The following is a 23,340-nucleotide window of genomic DNA, read 5'->3' as shown; positions in this document are numbered from 1 at the left end:
TCCTTCACCAAACGTGTTGTATGACGTACGACCAACTGAAATATAATAGTAAAGACTGGGGCAAATCGCCCACATTAACTTCAGCCAAACTTGCTAATACATCACTTTTCCACACTAGAGCCTCATTGGCATTACAAGCTTTTCCTATGAAGGCTAACTCGTAGGCAACTTTATTTGCATTACGTACACGCACACACTTCAGTACTAGAAAACCACAAACGCAATTAGATCTTGAGATCATCAATGGACGCTGCTAGCTGTGAGTAATCTTGGCCACATCGATTCATTCATCGCAATGGCCAGGAGTTCAAAATCAGTCTCAAAAACTGCACGTATAGCACCAATGTTCAGAGAAACATCTATAGCTTGTTATAAAGCATGGAATTCTGCCGCAAAAGCACCTCGAATCCCCTCCGTCTTCCCTGCACTAGCAACAACCATCTTACCATGGTGATTTCGAACTGCTACACCCCAGGTTGCATAATTTTCTCCTGGAGTATACGCAGCATCACAATTGAACTTCAACAAGTCCTCTGCTGGTGGCCTCTACTTCGCCCTGTCTATTTCTTTACTTTGCTTGCTCTTCCCAAAAAGCTCCAGATAATCTTCAGTTTGACTGACTGCAGATTTGTAGACGATCCCGCTCCGACAATTCCCAAATAACATCAAGCGTTTGTGTTGCTGATTCCAAGTGTTTCAGCTTCAATCTCATATCTTCCATCCCTCCTTTCCGCCAAACATCCTTAACAGCCTTACACTTGACAAAAGATGTGCTCCATCTTCCTCCACACCCACAAAAAAGACACTTGTAGTCATCTATTTTTACACCCTTCTCTTTAAATTTGTCCTCAAAGCTAGCGAGTTGTGGGCAAGACGCCAGGTAAACATCTTAATTTTGTTCGGTGCTGGAAAAGACCATATCCTTTTCCAAAAAATGTTATTGCAGCTATTCAGCATGACAGGGTTAGCTGAGCTTGAACCAGCATCTTGCCCTGGCTAGTGTTCCTCCGTTTGAACACATAGCTTATACTCCCTCTGTTCCATTCTATAGTACCTATAGTTTTTTGGCACGGAAATTAGCACAAGAGTATTTTTTACAAAAGACCCCTAACTAAACGATTTGAGATCAACGTAAAATTTGGGAAATCCATATCTTTTTAACTTACCATAATAAATTTGGGACCTGAATGATTTGGGAGCTGAACGGGGAGGAGGTAATTGAAAAAAAGCTAAGCTACAACCTTATATTCTGAAACAAATGTCAAAAATCTATAGGCACTATAGAAAGGAATGGAGGGAGTATGTCTGTTTAACTGAATGCTGGCCCTTATCATCATAATACCATGCGATAAAATCTTTCGCACCATCGCATAAAGGAATTTGCAAAATGATTCTGGCATCCTCCTCACAGAAAGTCCCCATAACCAACTGTTCGTGTGCAAATCTTGTGTAACGGTGCTCTCGGTAACCACGGATCTGACCATATTTTCACTTGCGAACCATCTTCAATACGCCAAATATAACCTTCTTTAATCAATTCTACCCAGTGCAGCAAACTACGCCAAGCGTATGATATACCTTCCATGGGTTTTGCATCCAGAATATTACCATCGGGGTAGTATTTGGCTCGCAAAATCTGAGCACACAAACTGTCTGGTAATTGAATCAATCTCCACACCTGTCTTGACAACATAGCAATATTGAACGCATGGATATCATGGAACCCAAGTCCCCCCATCGACTTTGATTTAGTTAACTTCTTCCATCCTATCCAGTGTATCTTATTTTCCTTATCATTTTGACTCCACCAAAATTTACCAATCATTGCACTAATACCATCATAGAAACTCTTTGTGAGGTAAAAACACGACATTGCATATGTCGGTATCACCTGTGCTACAGCTTTAATAAGCACCTCCTTCCCTAACTTTGCCAACAACTTCTCCATCCAACCTTGTATTCTTTTCCAAATTTTGTCTTTTAGATAAGCAAAAGCTTTTCTCTTTGAACGCCCAATATACACAGGCAGGCCCAAGTACTTTTCATGCCAAGCCTCACTATTAATTTTTAAAGTCTCATTCACCATATCTTTCACTCCTTGGCAATTATTACAACTGAACATGATAGCAGATTTCTCAACATTGATACACTGACCGGAGCAATTTTCATCCAGAATGAAAACTGCATCCGCCATCACTTGCCCGTGGAGCTCTTAGCGGTTGAGCTGGCTCGGCAGAATGTATACCCCTCAATTCCACCTTGAGATCTTCATTGCGCAAAGACAAGATATATCTTTCTCAACCAACAGAACCAAAAGATCAGTCACCGGACCCTAAGGCCAAGCACCTGTTTCAACTCCACCACCGATCAGCGTGCTTGGAACAGGTCCAAGACGTAACAAAATAGTTGACAAGTTGCCAGGAAGGAAGCAAGATGCTCAGCATAAAAACTACTTCCTCCATCCATAAAAGGATGTCAAAGATTTGTCTAAATTCAGGATGTATCTATACACTAAAGAGTGTCTAGATACATATAAATTTACACAAATTGCGACATCCTTTTAAGTATAGAGGTAGTAGAAAAGAGAGTAGAAAAATATCGCTGCACTAGAAAACTCCGAATACTGGAAAAGAAGGAGCATGCATAAACATCACTAATGGGCACCTGCAGTTTGCACAATCCAACAATCTCAGGTGATATCAAAACATATCACGCAAAGCAACCCCACGCACCAAACTGCATAATGAGCAAGAACTCATACTAGGATATTACAGAATTCTCTAAAACTAGGAACCATGATGCAGGGAGCACAGATGTGCTCAAGATTGAATAGGCTTGATCTTAAAGTGGAGGTTGATAAGCGAAAAAACAAAACACTTCAAATCCTGCACACAAAAAAGAACGAAAAAATATATTAGAAATTGCTTACATTTAATAGGCCTACAGCACTGTAAATAAACAAATTTACTAGTTTTCCTCTTAAGGGTTTAAACAAAATAGTCAGGAGTCACAGTGGTGTTAACAACAGTAGCTCATTACATGTACTCCCTCCGTCTCACGAAAGTTGTCTTAGATTTGTTAAAATTTGGATGTATCTAGACACTATCTAGTATATAGATACATCCAAATTTAGTCAAATCTCAGACCAGTTTCATGAGACAGAGGGAGTATTTACATTGCATTTTGACAAGAATGCACATGCCATTAGGAGCTCTTTAATATCGATCTATTGTCCACTAGGCAAACCTAAAAGGCGATTGAGGATGTCATGGTAAAACGACATCAAAGGTAAATGAGATCGCTAGATTTTCATTCAATAGAGGAATCAGTCTAGTTTAACTATTGCAGACAATAAGGCCATCAGAACTCAGGAAAAATGAATAAATTAACTTTTGTATTAATACACCGTATCACCTCAAACTACTTTAGTTTTTACACATAAGCTGTTCAACTTCAGACAACGCCCAGTCATAGAATGGTTGTTTACTAAACAAAACAAAAATGGTTTCCTGAAACAAGTAGGGAAAATTTTGTTTTGCCACATTGGTTTTGCCCATTTATTTTGCCACTATAAATTTTGACATTTTGCTTTTATCCCATTTTCTCCCAATGAGGGGAGATAGCAAAATTAGAACACTGAGAAAATGGGCAAAAGCAACACTTCACCGTTTTCATTTTGTTTTTGCCCCACAGGGCAAAACTGATGTATTACCAGGAACCGGCAGGGCAAAAGCAAAATGTCAAAAGTTGAGTGGCAAAAGCAAAATGGGCAAAAACAAAATTTTCCCAGACAAGTATTCATGAATAAAATCTACTTATTTACAACAACAATTTTTGCATCTGCAGTAGCCTTTCAGGTTAGTAGCGCCAAAAAATTGGTTAATTTTCAGAGAGGGCTATTGATGTCAGTTGAAAATGACTGACATGATGGTCCGAAAGCTAAGAAAGTGTGGCATGGAAGAACTGTGTTAATGGCAAACAAAAGCCGAAAACGTCAAATGCACCTAACTTAATTTGGCAATGTGTTGCAAGGAACAAAACAGGCCCTCCATATTCCTTCCCCACACCCCCCCAGTCCCATACCCAGTTTGCAAGATCCCAGTTAGTGATGATGGGGGTAAACAGATAAGAATCTGAGACAGCGGATTCAGAACGGAAACGGAGCAAGCTTGGGGCTGAAAAAGAATTAATTGGGTATGTCCACACATATGTATGTCGGCAAAACATATAACCAAAAAATAATTGATAAAACAAGTTTGAGAAAACACTTATAAAATAAATAATTTAACACAACAGAATGAATAACCATATAAAGGAGTAGATTTATATAGATGCAATAACGCAAACACAAGGGCTAGGTTAGCACCACCTCATGCTTCAATAGCCTAGTACCCTAACAAGTTTGGACTTCATATTCATATAGTGACTATGTAAGTGAGATATTGTTTAAGAAATGAACTAGGCAACTCACTCATTACTAAATGTGATTCACAAGCTTTGATGTTTCGGTTGAAAATCGGATTAATCGAATAAAAAAAACATCGGATAATCCTAAATAATCTTCGGATACGGATATCCAGGTGCTATTTGACATACCATATCCTAAACCGTATCCGAGTTCAAGTTCAGAACCGGATATCCTTATCCGTCAAATTCCTCCAAACCGGATATGGATTCTCTAAAATGGATTTGGTGCAGAAATTATCCTATCCGTTTACACCCCTAACCAGAGCACTGGAGCAGTGAGCGGGAAAGATAGCAGACTATAGGAAAGAGAGCAGCGCACGAGTGGGAAACTGGGGAATAGATGGAAATAGTGTGCACAATAATAAGAGAGAGAGGGAAGCAAACACGATTGAGGGAGAACTCTCTCGTCTATGGAAACCTAAGTGTGGATGAAAACTGCAGTTAGAGCAACACTGTCCAGGACCTAGATCTGGCCGGCTTCCACCTCTCTCCCCTTCTCTGTATTACTCGGGGCCTGTTTTGCTCTGTCTTCCATCCCCTAAACAATGCTATGTTTCTTTTCTATTTTAACTTAAACGATGCTCTAACTTTTATATGTTCCTGTGCTGTGCTTCCTATCCTCCTCCTTGCTCTGTTTTTCTCTGCTTCTTAGTAGCTTATAGTAGTTAGTGGCTGGCTGCTTGGCCAGGATGATATGGCTGATCCCCTAGCTTTTTAGAAATTTAGACCAATGCCTGATGTTAGTACTTCTCTTAACTAATTAGTAAGAGGTTGAGGCTTTGTTAGTGGGTGGGAGGGATGGTACATATATCGGCTCAACAACCAGCAATTTCATGATATGTATGTCTACCGAATAGCTACTCTAATCTGCTGCTCCAGTAGAACAGGATGTGTCTAAGTTGGGTCCTCAAAAGGTGAATAGGACCCCAGGAGCGGCGCCTCCCTTTAACGCCTTAAAAACCTCAAATTCAAGATACATGTTTCAAGCAAAGTATGCTGCTTCAGTACTTCTACTTGTAAATTGCTCCAGTATGGATGGAATATAACATATACAACAACCATTGTCTAGCCAGTTATTTCAAAATCATCAAACTTGGATTACACATGGTGCCACTGAAGGTGACTTATCCCAGTGATACATTACATTGGAATAGTAAACTGAGAAGCCTATCACATGTTTTTGGGGTCATTCAAAATTGACTATTACTCATACATGCTGGTAGAGCTTTGCACAATGAGCCCTGGACTGCTCGCCACCGGCACAAATTGCTGGCAAATTCATAAAAGAGCTTCCCAGGTTGTACACAAAACATCAATGCACTTGCGATGTCATCTTTGGAGTTGCTTACACTATGCCTCTCGAAATGCAACAAGCCTCACACTGAATCTATGGATAGAAGTGATACTATAACTACATGAGGAATGCCAAACGGATGAAATAAAGGTGAACAACAAGCAAGCAATGATTGTGGGGATTGGGGAATTACCTGCACGAGGTAGTAGAAGATGCGCAGGCCCTCCGGATCATTGCTGGTCTGGACGTCGACGAGGGAGCCAATCTTCGAGGTGGTGAAGGAGATGTGCTCGTTCCCCATGACAATCTCGAGCTCCTGCCTTCCAACACGGTCGGGCTCCGGCCAGTTGCTGTCGTCCTCCTTCATGATCTACTCCAATCACGGAGAATCCAATCCATTAAAGATTCACCCTACAGCCCCGCAAAAAAACAGATTCATCCTAGTAAACCCTAACCCCAGGTTCCTCTGTGGATAATTAGGGGGAGGGGGTGAAAGCAGTTGAAGAAGAGGAGGGATAATGCTGAGTACTGACATCTGAGTCCTGGATGATCCTCCTGGCCTCGCGGAGGATGGAGGGGGAGACGAAGACCTCCTTGCGGATCATGGTGTCGTTCTTGTAGTTGGAGTTGTTGGCGTAGCGGAGCTTGCCGTCGGGGCGGAACTCGAACTCGAGGAACTCGTGCCCGAACTTCCCCTTGTGCCCCACGTAGTACCGCAGGTAGAACTCGTCGTCGCCGCCGGCTCCATTGGTGGCGCCGCCCACCGTCGCCATCTCTCTGTCCCTCTCTCGCTCGTTCGTGAGAGCACGATTGCAGCGCCGCTTTCTGCTCGCCTCGTCGCCTCCTCTGACCCTTTTTTCTATTCTTTTTTTCTAGTACTAGTAGTATACTTGGCCAGTCCTATACACCGACCAGGTCGGTGCCTACCAGGCACCGCACACCCTGGTCGGCTAATGGGTCTGACCCATTTAGCGTTTTTCCGCTTTCGCTTCCGTTTTCTCTATACTTTTTTTCTTAGTATTTGTTTTTCTGTTTTCTGTTTTATTTCCTTTTCTTTTCTGTTCATGTTTTCTTTTGTTTAAATTGAAAAGATCTATATTCGAAAAACGTTCAAATTTGAGAATTACTTAAATTTCGAGAACTGCTATAATTCAAAAATTGTTCAAATATGAAAACTGTTTAAATTCGAAAATTGTTCAAATATGAAAATCGTTCAAATTCGAAAAGTGTTCAAATATGAAAACCGTTCAAATTCGGAAATTGTTCAAATATGAAATTTGTTCAAATTCGAAAAAATAAAATTCAGAAATTGTTCATAGGAAAAATAAAAAATAAAAAATGGATTTTAAAAAATTTAGATTTTGAAACGAAAATAAAAAAATTATAAAAAAATGTTCAAATTTAAAAAACATTTGATTTTGAAAAAGTTTATTTTCCGAATATTTTGATTTTTTTAAGAACGCAAAAAATGAAAAATGAAACAGCAAAAAAAGGAGAAAAAAAGGAAAAGAAGACGTAACTGGGTCGGCCCAACACCCACCCTGGGGGTGCGGCACGTGGTCCGCGCCGACCAGGGTGGTGTATAGCACCTCCCGTATACTTTGCTTTTCTTTGGGACGTTGAATAACCGGCCTTAATGAGCCGTCTAAGAACTGGGTTGGGCTGTCGACAAACTGATCACTAATGTGATTGTAACTCTTGGTATTAGAGCACACCTACGCGAGCAATCCTTGTTGAGTGATCAAAATTCTTCCAATGTCTTGTTTGATTCTATTGTCTCTTTTACCATGGGGTAATGGTCATCGCGGTCATGAGACCGGACCAATTCATTAAGATTAACGGTTCTCGAGTTGTTTTCGCTTTTCTTTGATATCTATCGCTGACACTAGGAGGTTGTTGAATTGCTAAACAACAAACACTCATCTATATAAGTCTATGGATAGTGTTGTCTAGACCCTTCATTCGACAACAAGCATTATGCGAAACTAGTCCATGTGTCATGCTCTACTGCGTACATAGCAAAGTACTTTTCACCGTTTTGAATTTTCTCCATCAAATTTTGGGAAATCAGTTTTAGGTGCCCTAGAGTTCTAAGCGAGATGCATGCATGAAACTAACATCACTAGCATTTGATCGATTTATTAGATCAAAGTTCACAGGAGTATGTGGGAATTTGCGCGTACCCTTTGCCATGGAAGTGCCATTTCCTTGGAGGTGTCGGTCACAGTGCCTTGTGGGTTAGGTAGATGACCGTGCCCTTTGAGTCGTGGCGTCTGGTTGTCTTCGAAGTTGCATCCTGAATCTGGTGCTCCCACACGTGATCCCAACTCAACTAGAGATGGCTAGAGTGCTTGCATCAGTCCCTCCATGGTGGGCACCCAGGTGGATAGGCCTTTGAGATTCTCGCACATCACAGCCTTGGATTGCGGCGAAGGAGTGGAGCGAGTCGTTCTCACAATATCTTCGGTCCTAGCAGTCTACCGCCACCACACGCCGTCAGGGGTTTGCTCGATCGCAACTCCCTACCCCTTCGCCACGAGGAAGAGTGATTCTTGGGATTTTACTGGAGTTCTCAACCACCAACTTCTCCATCACGTGCATTGCCTCCGCTCGCTATTGCCTGATGTAGAACTCAGATCTCGATTAGAACTTTTTGTTGAATTTCTCTAGGGATCCCGAGGCTTTGATACCATATGTAGCGCACACAGCTACTCTCGATCATAATCTCGTAATAGTAGCGATACAATTACATGCATCACACGGAGATTAGAATGCAGACGAGCGCGTTGTAGCTCTAGAGGAGGAGGAAGAGAGAGTTATATAATTGTTATACAATTGTTGCCTTTGAGTGGCGCATCCATGGCATTAACTAATACTTGGGTCGAGCATTGCTTCATCGTGTCGCCGTTGAGAGGACATGTTGGCGAGGAGATGTTCATTGCATATGTGTCATCCGCTTCACCTTGAGAGTGCCGCCGGGTAAGAGGAGAGTCGTGACCATACCTAGGCATGGTCGCTCGGCCCGAAGCCTAGCCCAAAATTCCTGGACCCAGGCCTAAAAATGTTGGTCCTATAGCCGGCCTGGATTTGTGGTTTTTTGGCCAGGGCGAGCAAGGCATGGGCCTAGTTTTCCGCTGCGGGCTTTTCGGCCCTGTCGGGCCCAGCCCAACGTATGACCAGATATATTCGTGACACAAATATGCGTGCTAGGTTTTGACTTAGGTTCTGTTTGTAATTTCACTTTTATATGAGATCCTTTTGTAACTTGTGATGCATACGTGGAGCCTTCTTGCTCCACGAGATATATATACTAATAGAGTACTATAAAAATGCAGGATTTGTTGTTAAAAAACGAAAAAGATACCAACGCACACGCGCACGGGCCGTCATGCGGACCCCGCGCATCTCCATTCACTGACACGGCACGGCCCACCTTCCTCCTCCACCACGTGACGTGACGTGACTGGGGAAGAAGAAGCGAAAAGCAAAATATCCCCCGCTTTCTTCCTTCGCCACCAAGCAAAATTACCCTCTCCGCTGCGCTTTCCCTTCCGCCTCCGCCACGACCCCAGATATTTTTCCGGTACAGCACCGCCTTGGCCAGCGTGGGCCACGGACGCGCCGCGCCGCCCCGCCGCCAAGTGTCCAGCCGGCCTTGCCGACTGCCAACAACTGAACCGGCGGTCAAATCGTCAGGCGCGGCGCCCTATCCGGCTCTGCAACGCCACAACGCGCTGCGCCCGTCGCCGTCACCACTATGTCGGTTTCACTCCGACCGAAGCCTATAAACCCTCCGCCGCCGCCCTCGCCCCACACCGCTCATCCCCGCTCCCCGCCCGCCCGCCCGCTTGCGGCCACCCCGCCCCGCGCGCCGCATCTCATTTCATGGACCACGACCACACCGGCACCACCAACCACCCAGACGCCGCCACCGCCGCCGCCTCCATGGACGCCGCGATGCTGCTGGAGCCCAAGTTCGAGATGGAGCCGCTGCTGCAGCAGCAGCACCTGCCTTCGCCCCACTACGTCGCGCTGAACCACCACCAGCAGCAGCCGCCGCGGCCGCCGCTCTCGTTGGCGGTGCCGCCCTGCGAGCCGCCGCGCCCGCTGGAGGCGCTGCTGCAGGGCCCGCAGCTGCCGCCGTTCCTCTCCAAGACCTACGACCTCGTCACCGACCCGCACCTCGACGGGGTCATCTCCTGGGGCCGCGCCGGCAACAGCTTCGTCGTATGGGACCCATCCACCTTCGCGCGCGACGTGCTACCGCACAACTTCAAGCACAACAACTTCTCAAGCTTCGTCAGGCAGCTCAACACATATGTGCGTATCCTACCTACTACCACTGCCTGCCCGATCATCTTGTTGTTTCTTCCTATGTACTATTTTTTCTCTAAGATGCTCTGCTTTCTCTGTGCTACTCTGCTCTATTGGTGCTCTCTTGCTTCTCATCTTTATGCCTCTTTTTGGGTCTGCTGTTGTACTGACCAAAAGTTGTAAAATCTGCTTCTGGCTTCTCATCTTTTTTCTTTCTTTGGTCTGGTCTCTGGTGTTGTAACTGTCCAAAACTTGTAAAATCTGCTCTGTATATATGCAAAATACAACCGTTGGAATTTTATTTGTGTCACTGGAATTGCGGTATGTGATTTTGGCCTTGCACCAAAGATTTGGATTAACATGATCACCAAAATAATCCTGAGGAAATTGATCCTGTGATGGCAAGCTTAACCATTCCCCGCCCTGGAATGCGACGCGCTCGCGCTGGAAGGTAAGCTTCGCGATCCACATGTGCATACGCATTAGTGTCTGTTGCAAATTCGTTTTCTCCTCCCGTGCCGAATGCTTGCAGAATGTTTTGTCGGTCGTTTGCTGATTTGTGTGTCACCATATGCCCATTCTTCCCAATTCCTCTGCCCCCTGTTGTCAAAGGTTTGGTTTATTGCAGCTTTACTCCTCCTAGTTCACTCATTTCTCCATATTCCCATATTTCTCAGACTTGAGCACTTCCTTTTTCAAAACTAAACTACTACTGCTTGGCCATTTACTGCACAGTTCTTGGTTGGGTACTAGCTTACTCTTTGATTCTTATATCAACAGAATGTTCAGTTCCTTCATGTGTTGCACTAGGATTGGGAGGGGGTTGTTGTCAGTATGCAGGTTCAGATACTCTCTGCTGTTTTCCTGCTTGATACACTGTACAGTCGTGTTAGGAGCACAGGAAACTGTTGGGTTCTTTAGAAGTTCAGGCTTTGCTCGGTTACAGGTGGAAACTACTAGGAGTATCTATCTTAGTAGTAGTAGGTTTTATGTCTGAATGAACAAAAGTATCACTCAAGTCTTGACATTTTGACTAAGTTTCTGATTGTAATGTTAGGAAGAGTTAGTTTCATTTGACTTTTTCCCTGATCATTGTAAGTTTGTAACATCTTGTTTTTAATATTTGTCAGGGTTTTCGCAAGGTTCATGCTGACAGATGGGAGTTTGCCCATGAGGGATTTCTTCGGGGCAGCAAACATCTGCTGAAGACGATTGTCAGGCGCCGGTCCTCGCCAACGCAACAAAGCAGCCTTCAGCCTGGTTCATCTATTTTCAGGAAGACACAGCCTAGTTCTTCCGGTGAATCCACTCTCGACCCTGAGCTCCATTCCCTGAGAACAGAGAAGAACGCACTGCTACAGGAGGTGGCCAGGCTGAAGAAGGAGCACAACCAGACGATTGAGCATATGAACACACTGAACCAGAGGCTGGAAACAGCTGAGGGCCGGCAGAAGCAGGTGGTCTCCTTCTTGGCCAAGCTCCTCCAGAACCCAGATTTCCTGAGGCAACTGAAGATGCACAGGGAGAGAAGGGAGGAGATCGACTCCGCCAGAGTGAGGAGGAAGTTCCTGAAGCATGCACCGCACGGCAGCACGGACTCCGGTGACTCCAGCTCGCCGCGTACTGGAGAGAGTGGTTTGGAGCTCCATGCATGCTCCCCTGCACACCCAATTGCACATGACGCCATTGCAGATCTACAGAACTTTCTTCTGGAAGACACGGACCTCAGCGATGGCATGTTGCCAGCCAACTTTGGCATCGACGGAGTCCAAGCACCGGAGGACATCGGGGCTATGGTCCAGGGGTTCGACACGCAAGATGAACTTGATCTAGGTGCCAGGGCTGACCTGCTGGGACTACCTCCATCTTCTGGTACCGCTCATTGCCAAGATCCTACAATTGGCAGGTCCAAGGGAAAGAATGTGATGTGTCCAGGATTGGATGGTACATCTTCTGAAACAGATTGCCTCGTTTCGTTGCCGGACAACATGGGGATGGTTTCACGCGCCATGGCTGGCAACTTGGTCGATGCAGATGGTGAGCAAACTTGGGGCGTGGATGCTTATTTACAAAGTTCTGGCAGTGGCAGTGGTCAACAAGCCTATGGTACCCTTGCTAGTGATCCCTATCTGATGGAGATCGCCAACAGACCTGAGAGATTCTGGGAGCTCGATTTTGAAGCACTGGATGGAGACCTGCACCTGGACAAGTGTGTTATTGGCGACCCTGCTCTTCAGCAACACAGAGGAAACATGAAGCCGTAGTAGATCAATTGCGACGTAGTCACGTGGAGTAGTAGGTCTGATGCTTTTTATCCACCTATCTAAATAACTATAGTTAGCTATGAGAAATGCCATAGTTATTTGATATTTAGGAGGCTAGCAAACTCCTAGATATGCTCACTATGGCGTTATGGAGTGTAGCAGTAGGAGTACTAGTGTGTTTTTGTTTTCCATCCATTCATCCGGCTGTTTTTGGATGGAAAACATTATCGGACTTTGCTACCCGGCGGCGCCGCACAAAGCTAGATTCGTGCGGCGGCTGCCAGCCTGTGGACCCGCGCACGTCGACCCGTCCTTGACCAGCACGCGTGGTCCCGCGCATCTTGTCGTTTAGCGCAGCACGTGCTCTTCCCGCCCAAAAACTGTCCACGTCGTCCAAAAAAATACGGCCCAGTAACGAAAAAAGCCCACGTAACAGGATTGGGCCAAAAATATCTCTGCCCCGAGTGGAGACCACCTAGTAAACTACAGGACAAAAAGCTCACGTGCCATGCCACCCTTTTAACAGCTGACCTTCTTCTTCCTCAAGACAGCAAAACAGATCTCGATCGAAACCCATCTTTTGCAGTGGTTGAAGAAGAGAAGAAGGAGCAGAAAAAGAAGAACTGGAGCAAGAACAGGAAAACCAAGATCTCAAAACCAAGAACAGGAAAACCAAGATTAAAGGTATGCACATAGAACTCATCTGGAACTCATCTGAATCTGGTAGTCATAGTATAATTCTGCTAGCCAGACATATGAACATGGATCACCCAAAACAAAAACTTACTATTTCGGTAGCCATAAACAGGAACATCCCTAGATTCCGATATGGATACTACTCTAGCAGATTCGATAACTTGATCATAATAGAAAAGAGTGGACACATGTTCCGGATGCATAGCATGAATCTTGAACTTGACCATCTTCCCGTAAATCTAACTCCATCATTGCTACAAAAAATATTGCTTGAATGCTCCCACCCTTGATCAGCTTTGCTTGGATAAACAACCCTATCTTGATCAATTACCCTTGGACAACACCTTCTTGCTCGGATACAAAAACATGAAACGAAATTAGCAACTACCGCATTCTTACAAAAAGATCTTCTCTTACAGGTTGCAGATATGGATACTGACAAACACATGTGGATGGATGTGCATAACCAAACTGTATCATTGCAACCAGCTACAAAAACACAAGGTGAAATGCAAGCAGCTAACAACAACCAAGGTGAGGTGCAAGCAGCTACAAACAAACAAGGTGAATATTACACATCAAGTTTCCATAATTATTTAAAAGAGTTACCAGAATGCTTAAATGAAAAATACAAAATAGTAAAGTTAATTTAAATTGTTTACTGAAAAAGAGTTACCAGAATGCTTATACAACATTTTTACAAGTCAATAAAGTTCCCATGTTTACTGAAAAAAGATGGAAAAGACTTTTCATGTAAACTGAAAAGAGTTACCGTAATAGTTGAATCAAATTACCAAAGAATTACCTACTGAACTTCAACAAAGTATTATGCAGTAGCTACCTTAACTGAATACTTATGAATTTGCATTTGTACTAATGTTTTCTATTTGCAAAAATGAACAGATATGACTTTGAGCAAGCAAACTGAAGAAACAAACTCCATGGCACTATCAGCTGAGCTAGATTGCACCGAGATGATGTTTCCACAGTCAATTACAGCTAACACAACCTCCAGGGCACTGTCAGCTGAGTTAGAATGCACGGAGATGACGTTACCACGAGTCAAGTACAGCTAACACACCTCCAAGCAGGACCTAGCAACGAGAGATGCAAGGAATGCCGAAGCAGTTTCGACTCCACGGGCACCTTTTCCAAACATGACATTCGACACACTTGAGGATGCACACGAGCATTACTTGAGTTTTTCATATAAAAGAGGCTTTGGCATTAGGTACAACTACAGGAAGAAGTCTGAAGTGACTGGAGAAATAATAAGGGCAGCAATGGTTTGCCACAAAGCAGGTCACCAAGCAAAGGAAAAAGAGGATACACAGAAACCCAAACCAGTAGTGGCAGAAAGGAACAAAAGTACAAATGCTAGGACAGAATGCCCTGCAAGAATGCTAGTTAAACTACGAGACAAAGAGTGGGTGGTCACTGAGTTTAATGATGAACACAATCACCCCATTTTTAAGAAGTGGTCGCTCACTTCTTTTCTCCGCTCACACAGACATATACCGGAGGAAGACAAGGATTTCATCAAGGTGCTACACACGATCAATATGGAAACTAGTAGAATGATGCAGGTGATGGCACAACTGTATGAGTCAGTGGAAGGTGTTCCATACACACCTAAAGATATGGCCAACTTCAGATCGACACTTCGTGCTCAAAACAAGTTCACAGATATGCAAGATACAATGGAGTACTTCGAACAAATGAAACTGCAAGACAAGGATTTCTACTATAGGTACAAACTTGATGATGAAGATAGAGTGCAATACTTGTTTTGGGTGGATGGTGCATCTAGAAAAGCATACAAAAACTACAATGATCGCATATCATTTGATGCGACATACTTGACAAACAAATACAAGATGCCGTTTGCACCATTCATTGGGATTAACAACCATGGACAATCTATCCAACTAGGATGTGGTTTCTTGAGGAATGAGTTAACTGAGAGCTACATATGGCTTTTTGAGTCATTCTTGCTAGCTATGGATGGCCTAGCACCATCGAACATAATAACGGATCAAGATGGTGCAATGCGATCTACAATACTAGCAATGTTTCCAAATGCAACACATCGGAATTGCAGATGGCACATAGTAGAAAAGGCAACGAAGAGATTGGCCCATTTGTTGCAAAGATAAAAGGCTTGCGTGAAGAAATGAATGATCGCATCAACTGCAGACTTAACACCGAAGACTTTGAAATGAAATGGAACTTGATGGTGTACAAGCATAGACTGCGAGACCATGAAAAAATAACAGCTCTGTACAACAAAAGAAGCTACTGGGTTCCTGCATACTTTATGCATAACTTCTATCCTTTCCTCCAGACTACACAGAGAAGTGAGGGGTTCAATGCAGTACTGAAGAAATATGTAACCCCTACTAATTCTGTCATCGAGTTTGTTAGACAGTATGCTGATATCCAATCTAAGATGATAAAAGCACAAAACAAGGAGGAGTCGGACTCGAGCACTTTTAACGACAAGAAATTGGTGTTGGAACCCACTGGAAACTCAAATGGCACAGCTTTACACAAAAAACATACACACTCGCTTCCAGGCTGAACTGCAATCGAGCATGTGCTACAACATAAAAGAGATTGCTCAACATACATACCAGGTGTACTGCATAACCAAATTTGTACCAAACTACTACAACGAGTCCTATGAAGTTTATGCGGACTCTAAAAATGGAGAATACGAGATGTGCTTGCTGCAAGTTTGAAAGGGATGGTATTCTCTGCTGCCACATCTTAAAGGTAAAAAGCAAAAAAAAAATATAGTTGACATCAGAAAAACCATATTCTCTGAGTTAGGTTACCTATAAAAGTATCCATTAATGCCAGTTTTAAAACACATGTATGCTGATTACTATTTTCCAATGATTTAAACATGTAGGCCATGTTACAGCTTGGAGTTTGCGAGATACCGGTAAGGTATATTCTCCGCGAGTGGACATGGAGTGCTCGAAGAAGATTTGGTAGTAGAAAAACCAGGGGAGCGAGCGGTAATGCCAGAGGAATCAAGAAAGAAGATGTGGCTGCATGTCAATTGTAATGAGTTCAAAGGGCTAGCAATTGGTGCAAATGAGACAGAAGATGGCAGAAAATTAGTCCGTATGCACATGAAAGCATTGAAGAAAGACTTGGCTGCCCTTAAAAGGGAGACTGCTAAGAGAGCTAAGCGAGTCAACCACAACCCAACAGAAGCAACTGCAAACCAAACTGAGCAAGAATCTGCAAGGGATCAAGTGCCTTTGCAGCAAGCAAATTCTGGTCCAAAAGCACGTCAGAAGAAACAGAAACAAGCATCTGCGTCAACTTCAGCAACTACAGCGAATGAAACAGCAACTCCATCTGCAATGCCAGAAACTTCAGAAACACAAGTTCCTGACATCCGGGATCCACGTGTATCAAACACAAAAGGAAGGAAGCGAAAGAAAGCATTTCAGAAGCCATTGGACATAGGAAGGAAGGAAATCCGTGTATGCAAACAATGTGGCTCCACAGTGCATGATTCAAGGACATGCACACGAGAGGGGGAGTTGTTTGATCTGAATAACTAAAAATTAAGCAGTTTGCTGTCTTATTTTGTTTAAGTTGTTCCAGAATTCAGAGATGTGACCAGACAAGATGTAATACATATGCATTCTATACTGTATTTGAATACATATGCATTCTATACTGTATTTGATTGTCGTTTGTGTATTACCTTATAGAATTATTGACTAAATTTGATCTCCAGTTATCTTTCTCTTCATTGAAGTCAGCTGTGAGCCACCTGTAAGGCATCACTCTTCTTAGCTTGTCGACGTCCCCCTTGCCAAGCAATGGAATATTCTGTCCATCCCACTTCTCAACATTGTACAGAGCATGGAAACCGCAATCAAAGCTTACAATGAAGAAGAGGAAAAAGTCATTATCGAACAATTATATATTAGAAAAGGGAACATCACAAACAGAAATCAAAAATGGTACATGCGTGACGTACTTTGTTTCCTGCATGGGAACATCAATAACTTTTATTTCCCAGTTCTCAATCTGAATCTTGGATGTACTATAGTGCACCTTCCATATATACTTGATCCTGCTAACAAGATTGCTTGCATGGTTCATCAAAGATTCACTTGATTCTCCTCGCATTGAGTCTAACACTTCAAACCTTCCAGCTTGGATATTGAGAGACAAAGAATACCAGTGATTTCCTTCTTTATTTCCTCTTGATATTTCTTCAAAAACAACAAAAGTAACCTGTATGGCAAAAAAACACATGAAACCTAGTAAAAACAAAAACAGTTTAAAGTTTCCACAAAAGGTAGCAAAATAAAATTACAAAAAGGATTGGGAAAGTGAAAAATAAAAATAAAGAACAAACCAGAAACTACCTGCTTCATCACACTAAGTGAATAATCTGAGGTTCTTTTGAACAGAGACACAACAGCTTTCTTCTCAAATTCACCATTCATCAGGAAAAGGGATGTTTGAAATGGGACTATCACCTTCCCTTCAACAGTGTTAGTGCGCCGCAGGTACTCAATGCCAACTTCCATACAGTGATTAGACAATTCACCTCTACCATGTATAGAATCGGCTAAATCACTTGTGTGAGCCCAGCTATCTTGGTATTTGATGATTTGGTACCTATATTTTTTTTGAAGACAACATGATTAAAAGATGGAAAATAATAAGCTATGATAGCATAATAACTACTAAATACCTATCTGCAAAAATGTAAGTACAGTTATTGGCTTCTATATCAAAATATAACATATTTCCGGAGACACAAAACTGCCACAATTACTAAATACAACTTCCTATTAATTGAAACACAACTACCAAGTTTATGTACATAGTTATCAGGTAGTGTAACAAAAACAACTAGTGTACATACTTGAGAAAAACAGATCACTATGACATTTCACATTCCACTTAACAGGTTGTCTTAGCAAAAGAAGAATGAAAACATGATTCGCTAAAAACTTTCAGAAAATAAAAGAGTAAGATATAAAGCTACACTATTACACAAAAAAGAAAAAGGAAAGAACTTACTTTCTGATATTTGATTTCACTGGTCTTTGATGCTTGTTGCTCAGCATGATAAGCTGGTAAATTTCTTCTTGTTCAGCTGTCACTTTAATTGCACTGTCAAAAGGTGACTGCATGAAGTGTGACGACTTCTTGACTCTCACTTTATGTGGCTGAACCTTTGGTGTTACGCTTTGGATGTAATTTCCATGTTGTGTAACAGTAGGTTCAGCAGCTGATTTCAATGCTCGCTGCCTTTCTAAGAAGGCTTTAGATGCCTTCTCATACTTTGCAAGCTCTTTAACTCCCTTTTCACTTAGGTGAGTAATGTTTCCTTCCATTACTTGCTGAACCTCCTCAGATAAGGTGAATTCTTCAAAATCAACATCGCTTGATGTGTTTCCAGCAGTTTCAGCTACATCCAAAAAGCAAAGAAATAAAAACACTTAGCAAAAATGTTATGTTAGTGCGTACAAAAAGTAAAAGATATTTGTGCAAGCTAGACATTAGTGCATAAGCATACCTTCAGGATTTGACCAAGATAGAGGAGCAACATTCAACACAAAATCAGCAGCTACATCGTCATCTGAGCAAATAATATCCAACTCAGAACCACTTGTTGAAGTTTCCTGGGAATTGAAACCAAGATCAAAGCTTGGTGGTGTGAACATACCAGGATGACTATATTTCTTTTCACCAAGTGATGAAGTTCCTTTATCAACCCGTTTTCTTTTACGTAAAGGCCGTGTAGCAGTAATACTATCCAACCCAACAAATCTTGAAAGTATCCCAGATTTCTTGACAGATTCAGAAAGATTCCTAACAGCATGTATGATATCTTCTGAGACTCTAATAGGGGGATGCTGCTCTAACCCATAACCACCAAGATTTGCATGCACAAGAGGAGATATTCTGCATTTGCTTCCAGAAATATCACTTGGTAGATGATGATGTTGCTGTTGTACAGGAGAAACAACAATGGACCTGCAAGTGTTGGTTCCAGTGAAAGATTTTGGAGTCTGAGCATCAACAACAGTTGGAGAGATAGGGATTGCACTGTCTTTTGAATTGCCATCTTTTACTGTCGGCGATTTTGTAGCAGAAGGAGATATTGGAATGGCACTGGTAACTGTTTTCCCATCTTGCCTACTTGCAGACTTAGTACAAACTGAAGATTTTGTAATATTCTTGGTTTTCAGAATTGAATCTGAACATTGAGGAATGCTTTCATCACGCATTCGTGCAAGCCTTGGAGATTTTCTTGCTGGTACAGTTGTCGGCAATGCAAGACGTTTCCTACATATGCAAAAGTAAGAGTCAACTGTGACCAATTAAAGTAAAAATGCATATGCAAAACATAGACAAAAAGTAATTAACAAAAGGTTCAACTGTGATCATCCACATACCTTTTCTTTAACCGATTATCCTTGTCCACCTTCTCATCAGAAGTTAAATCGTGAACAACAACACCACTAGGGAGGACAGGTATGTCTTCAGCAACGACAACATTCAAGGGGGCAAAATCATTTTCTGAAATGAGACTCTCCGAGGAAAGTACATCTTTGCTTCCTGCTGCAACATTTATAGCACTAGAGTCCAATTGATGATGAAGTCTTTCCCTGTTTCAAACAAACCATGATTTATTAACAAAAAAAACTACAAAAAATGTTTTAAAATGCAGCTACCAAATTATCTACCTGAAGTTATCATGTTTTTAAAAACCAAACTACCAAAATACTTAAGTGCAGTTATCACATTTCTTCATAAAAAGGATCTACTAGTTATATTAGAACACAACTATAAAGTTTGGTTGATTCAGCAACCATAATTAGCATTGCAGCTATGAGGTTACTTCAATTAAGCTATCAGAATAATTTAAATAGTTAACAGAATCATGAGTAAAAACCAAACTAAAACAAAAAAAGAACAACAATCAGTATTCAGCAACTATAAAAAGTAATACTCCCAACAGTGACCAGGACTATATTAGAAAACAGTAAAAAAATGTGTAGTACAAACATACCTTTCTAGTCTAGTCTCAAAAACATGATGCTCTTGCTCATTTGTTGCATTGCTCAAGTCAACAGGTTCAGAATCCTTCTCCAACTCAGATGTTGCAATGTTTACGGCAACAGATTCAGATAGTTTCACCAGCCCGGCTTGTTGCATTGTTAAGGGCAACAGATTCATATTCTCCATCTTTGGCAACACGAATTCCAAGCTCTTCTCGCAACAATATTCTTCACAACTTCATTCAATCCAGCAATCCTAGGCTTCTTCATCAAACCAACACTTGATGCAAGAACAGTACCGCATCGCCCCTAATCCTCTCTTCAACTTGCTCTGTACTTTCGACGGTGAATCGGGTGTGAACCCGGAAACATCGGCAATGTTACCTTCAACTTCAGACCGATCCAAATCACTATATGTTGGAACCGCAATTTGAGAGTGCATAGGAGGAGGAGATAAACTTGTGCTTCCTTCTTGAAGAATTTCGTTGGTGTTACGAGTGTGATCATCAACAATTCCTTTACCAAGCAAGACAGAGTTCGTGGTTTACCACGTCTAGTAACAACAGTGGGAGACATCTCTTCATTCTCCTCCGATTCGGACGCACTTAAGTCAACATTTTCTTCATCACTAGCTTGCTCAACAACATCGTCATTTTCGAGTATCGGTATCAGCTGATTCAGTCATGCCTTGCACAAGATTGCTCAACAGACCATTGAGGCCTGATGCAAAAGTTTGCATTAAGGTGTAGGCTTTGATCCGTTGCTGTAACCAAAAATGAGAAAACCCGAAAAGATTAGTTAGTGCGGATGATATTCAGCAAAAATACATAAAAAAAATCAAATGTTACAAATGACTGACTTAACATGCAGAAAGTTTTAAATCATACCTTCTGTTTGCAAGAAGGATGTGTATTAAGATTCATCCAAGCTTCAAAACCATTAGGACCGCCAAACAAACCCATTTCCCTAGCAATGTCCTCCTTATACTCATCCTTCAGCTGCACGAACAAGTAAAAAGAAATTAAAAACCAACAGCAGCTTTTAGTGTTGAGTGCATAAAAACTAGTTGAAATAATCGAACAATGCATCAAAAAAATAAGAGGACTAACCTCCAGAACACCGAATATGGTTGAATCGTACTCCTGTGCATCCATTGCACCAACAGCATCAATTTGTAAGCTAGACCAAGCATTAATAGCAAAACGTTCATCTCCAAGCATAAGCTCCAAGTGATTGGTGTTGAGTGCATCAAAGTACCGCAGCTTCGAGCAATAACAACAACACACAAATTATTGCTGATGGTTTACATGAAACTGATGATTTGAACTACCGAATTGCAGAATGTAGTCACCAGATTAATTCAACTAAACATACAAGAAAGATATTTGCAAAAAGAAAAACTTCACAATACTAAAATGCATTCCAAAACAATTAATACAACTATTTAAAAATGACCAGAAAATACAAAAAGAAGTAACTATAAAACAAAGAGTAACTATGTACTCACCATGCGATACGAGTAAACATCCCCTGCTATACTTCCCATTTGACAGATTATTGTGCAGCTCATCAACAATAAATTTGCACATGTTCATCTCTTTTGCATTAGCAATGTCAAGCTAAAAGAGATTTATCACCATGACATGCACAGAAAAAAAAGGGAAGATTTTAGTATACATGCAAACAAAATGAACAATTACGAACCAAAAGGGCATAGAATAAAGTAGTTTCCGAAGTTCTATTACCAGCATTGGATAACATTTGTTGCTCATCTTTACATCTGTTGTTGGAGCAACAACTGTTGACACCAAAAACAAAAGCCAAAGTTCCCTAAAAGTATCATCAGCTTCTTGATACTCCTCGAGCATTTTTCCAATCTCCGAAACCTTAGGCCTGCTAGTTTTTCCAGGAAATAGCCTTTAGAAATCTCAGCCTCCAACTTGTAATCACAGTAGTACTTGACTTGAAGTTGTCCATTGGGCAATCCAGTCATGATATGAACAGATTCTTCGTCTAATGGGATAACTCCACGACATGGGACAACAAATGCTCTCCTATCGGGCTGATAACACTTTGTAAACCAATTTATGACCGGGTTATGCAACTGTCCGCACTTGATATCAAGAAAGCTGGCATGACCCATGTCAACTATAGCAAGCTTCTGATCTTCTGTCAAACTACCGTAAAGCTTAACTATGGGTGATGGAGAAGCCCTATTACGTTCTCCGGTAAAAACCTGGACAATTCAATGAGATTGTAAAAACAATTTAAAAAACAGTGAAGCCACATTAAAAAAATAAGCGAGAAAAAACAGCAGTGACCATATAAAAATAACATGGTAATTGGAACACATTGAAATTATTATATTACAGATGCCAAAATAACCAATAGCAACTAACAGATTATACAAGAAAAATATCTAGCGGGAACGTTTATAGTAGAACACAGTGAAAACATGAACAAGATTTATTAACTTACATGATGCTTCTTGCGCACTCCCTTCCTTTTCATAGCAGCACCAGCATTATTTGGATTTCCCTTTCTCCTAGCCATTGACAATCTTAGCTGCCAAAACAATATTAATACCAATAATCAGATTAGGTAACTAAATTAGCAAGTTTAAAAAAATGTATGAATGCTATCACAAAAAAAGAATGGTTACACCACAAAAACTATCAGGTTATTCACAAATGGCTGCCAGTTTCTTCCAAAATAACTGCGCCAAATTATCCAGAAAATAACTGCCAGTAATCATGAACAAACCTATCAGCTTATTTGGAAAAAAAGTAACTAGCAACCAGCAACCAAGTTTTCTGTCCCAACTTATTAGCATGAACAACCTATCATGAAACAAACTATCAGGTTATCTGCCAGTAATCATGAGCAACCTATCAGGTTGAAAAAATAGTAACTAGCAACCAGCAACCAAGTTTTCTGTCCCAACTTGTTAGCATGAACAAACTATCATGAAACTATCAGGTTATCTGCCAGTAATCATGAACAAACTATCAGGTTATTTTGGAAAAAAAAATAGTAACTACCAACTAGCAAGTAATCATGAACAAACCATAAACGTAGAACATGATAGCTGCCACTTTTTTCCAAAATAACTAGCAACCAAGTGTTCTGTCTCAACTTCTAAGTCCTTCAGAAACATCTAACAGATTAAATTCCTCAGATTCACAGTACAAAAACAAGTTGGATCTAGGACCTAGAAGTTCTAGATCCATGATACAGCACAAACTACAACATG

At 41.7% G+C, this 23,340-nt stretch overlaps 4 protein-coding genes across 5 annotated transcripts; 1 reads left to right on the top strand and 3 right to left on the bottom strand.

Annotated features, from left to right (window-relative positions):
• Positions 1-2,607: 2,607 nt before the first annotated feature.
• Positions 2,608-6,614, bottom strand: LOC124687211 (protein mago nashi homolog 1). Its single transcript, XM_047221024.1, has 3 exons — positions 6,295-6,614; positions 5,955-6,131; positions 2,608-2,885 (listed from the first exon to the last, which is right to left on the bottom strand). The coding sequence occupies exons 1-3, from the start codon at positions 6,532-6,534 to the stop codon at positions 2,820-2,822; spliced, it is 483 nt and encodes a 160-aa protein (XP_047076980.1). The 5' UTR covers positions 6,535-6,614; the 3' UTR covers positions 2,608-2,819.
• A 3,032-nt stretch (positions 6,615-9,646) lies between these two features.
• Positions 9,647-12,528, top strand: LOC124692340 (heat stress transcription factor A-3-like). Of its 2 annotated transcripts, none has more exons than XM_047225691.1 (2): positions 9,647-10,081; positions 11,206-12,528. In XM_047225691.1, exons 1-2 carry the CDS (start codon positions 9,647-9,649, stop codon positions 12,337-12,339), a joined length of 1,569 nt encoding a protein of 522 aa, XP_047081647.1. In that variant the 3' UTR covers positions 12,340-12,528. The 2 variants fall into 2 exon arrangements, 1 of the variants encoding a protein (XP_047081647.1); XR_006999475.1 differs by lacking the exon at positions 9,647-10,081 and adding an exon at positions 10,090-10,526 and having other exon boundaries at positions 11,206-11,316.
• A 4,408-nt stretch (positions 12,529-16,936) lies between these two features.
• On the bottom strand, positions 16,937-20,274 carry LOC124690091. The gene is made up of 9 exons (XM_047223527.1): positions 20,099-20,274; positions 19,482-19,694; positions 18,749-19,371; positions 18,599-18,661; positions 18,100-18,490; positions 17,436-17,691; positions 17,246-17,301; positions 17,029-17,137; positions 16,937-16,942 (listed from the first exon to the last, which is right to left on the bottom strand). The coding sequence occupies exons 1-9, from the start codon at positions 20,272-20,274 to the stop codon at positions 16,937-16,939; spliced, it is 1,893 nt and encodes a 630-aa protein (XP_047079483.1).
• Positions 20,275-20,736: 462 nt separating this feature from the next.
• On the bottom strand, positions 20,737-21,342 carry LOC124690090. The gene is made up of 3 exons (XM_047223526.1): positions 21,197-21,342; positions 20,975-21,085; positions 20,737-20,850 (listed from the first exon to the last, which is right to left on the bottom strand). Exons 1-3 carry the CDS (start codon positions 21,305-21,307, stop codon positions 20,737-20,739), a joined length of 336 nt encoding a protein of 111 aa, XP_047079482.1. The 5' UTR covers positions 21,308-21,342.
• Between the last annotated feature and the right edge of the window lie 1,998 nt (positions 21,343-23,340).

The sequence above is a fragment of the Lolium rigidum genome, chromosome 2, assembly GCF_022539505.1.
Source record: "Lolium rigidum isolate FL_2022 chromosome 2, APGP_CSIRO_Lrig_0.1, whole genome shotgun sequence".
In the NCBI taxonomy this organism is placed as follows: domain Eukaryota; kingdom Viridiplantae; phylum Streptophyta; class Magnoliopsida; order Poales; family Poaceae; genus Lolium; species Lolium rigidum.
Note: the sequence above shows the minus strand (reverse complement) of the source record. Positions and strands in the feature narration are given on the sequence as shown.

Coding starts and splice junctions, on each gene's coding strand:
- LOC124690091 (XM_047223527.1), bottom strand. CDS start 20,274: ATGGAGAATATGAATCTGTTGCCCTTAACAATGCAACAAGCCGGGCTG. Junction 18,491..18,598: donor ATCTTGGTCAAATCCTGAAG/GTATGCTTATGC, acceptor TTTTGGATGTAG/CTGAAACTGCTGGAAACACA. Junction 17,692..18,099: donor GTGAAATCAAATATCAGAAA/GTAAGTTCTTTC, acceptor AAAAAAATATAG/GTACCAAATCATCAAATACC.
- LOC124690090 (XM_047223526.1), bottom strand. CDS start 21,307: ATGCTTGGAGATGAACGTTTTGCTATTAATGCTTGGTCTAGCTTACAA. Junction 21,086..21,196: donor CCATATTCGGTGTTCTGGAG/GTTAGTCCTCTT, acceptor TTGTTCGTGCAG/CTGAAGGATGAGTATAAGGA. Junction 20,851..20,974: donor ATCCTTCTTGCAAACAGAAG/GTATGATTTAAA, acceptor TTTTGGTTACAG/CAACGGATCAAAGCCTACAC.
- LOC124692340 (XM_047225691.1), top strand. CDS start 9,647: ATGGACCACGACCACACCGGCACCACCAACCACCCAGACGCCGCCACC. Junction 10,082..11,205: donor TCAGGCAGCTCAACACATAT/GTGCGTATCCTA, acceptor AATATTTGTCAG/GGTTTTCGCAAGGTTCATGC.
- LOC124687211 (XM_047221024.1), bottom strand. CDS start 6,534: ATGGCGACGGTGGGCGGCGCCACCAATGGAGCCGGCGGCGACGACGAG. Junction 6,132..6,294: donor GGATCATCCAGGACTCAGAT/GTCAGTACTCAG, acceptor TGATTGGAGTAG/ATCATGAAGGAGGACGACAG. Junction 2,886..5,954: donor TCTTCTACTACCTCGTGCAG/GTAATTCCCCAA, acceptor TTTTGTGTGCAG/GATTTGAAGTGTTTTGTTTT.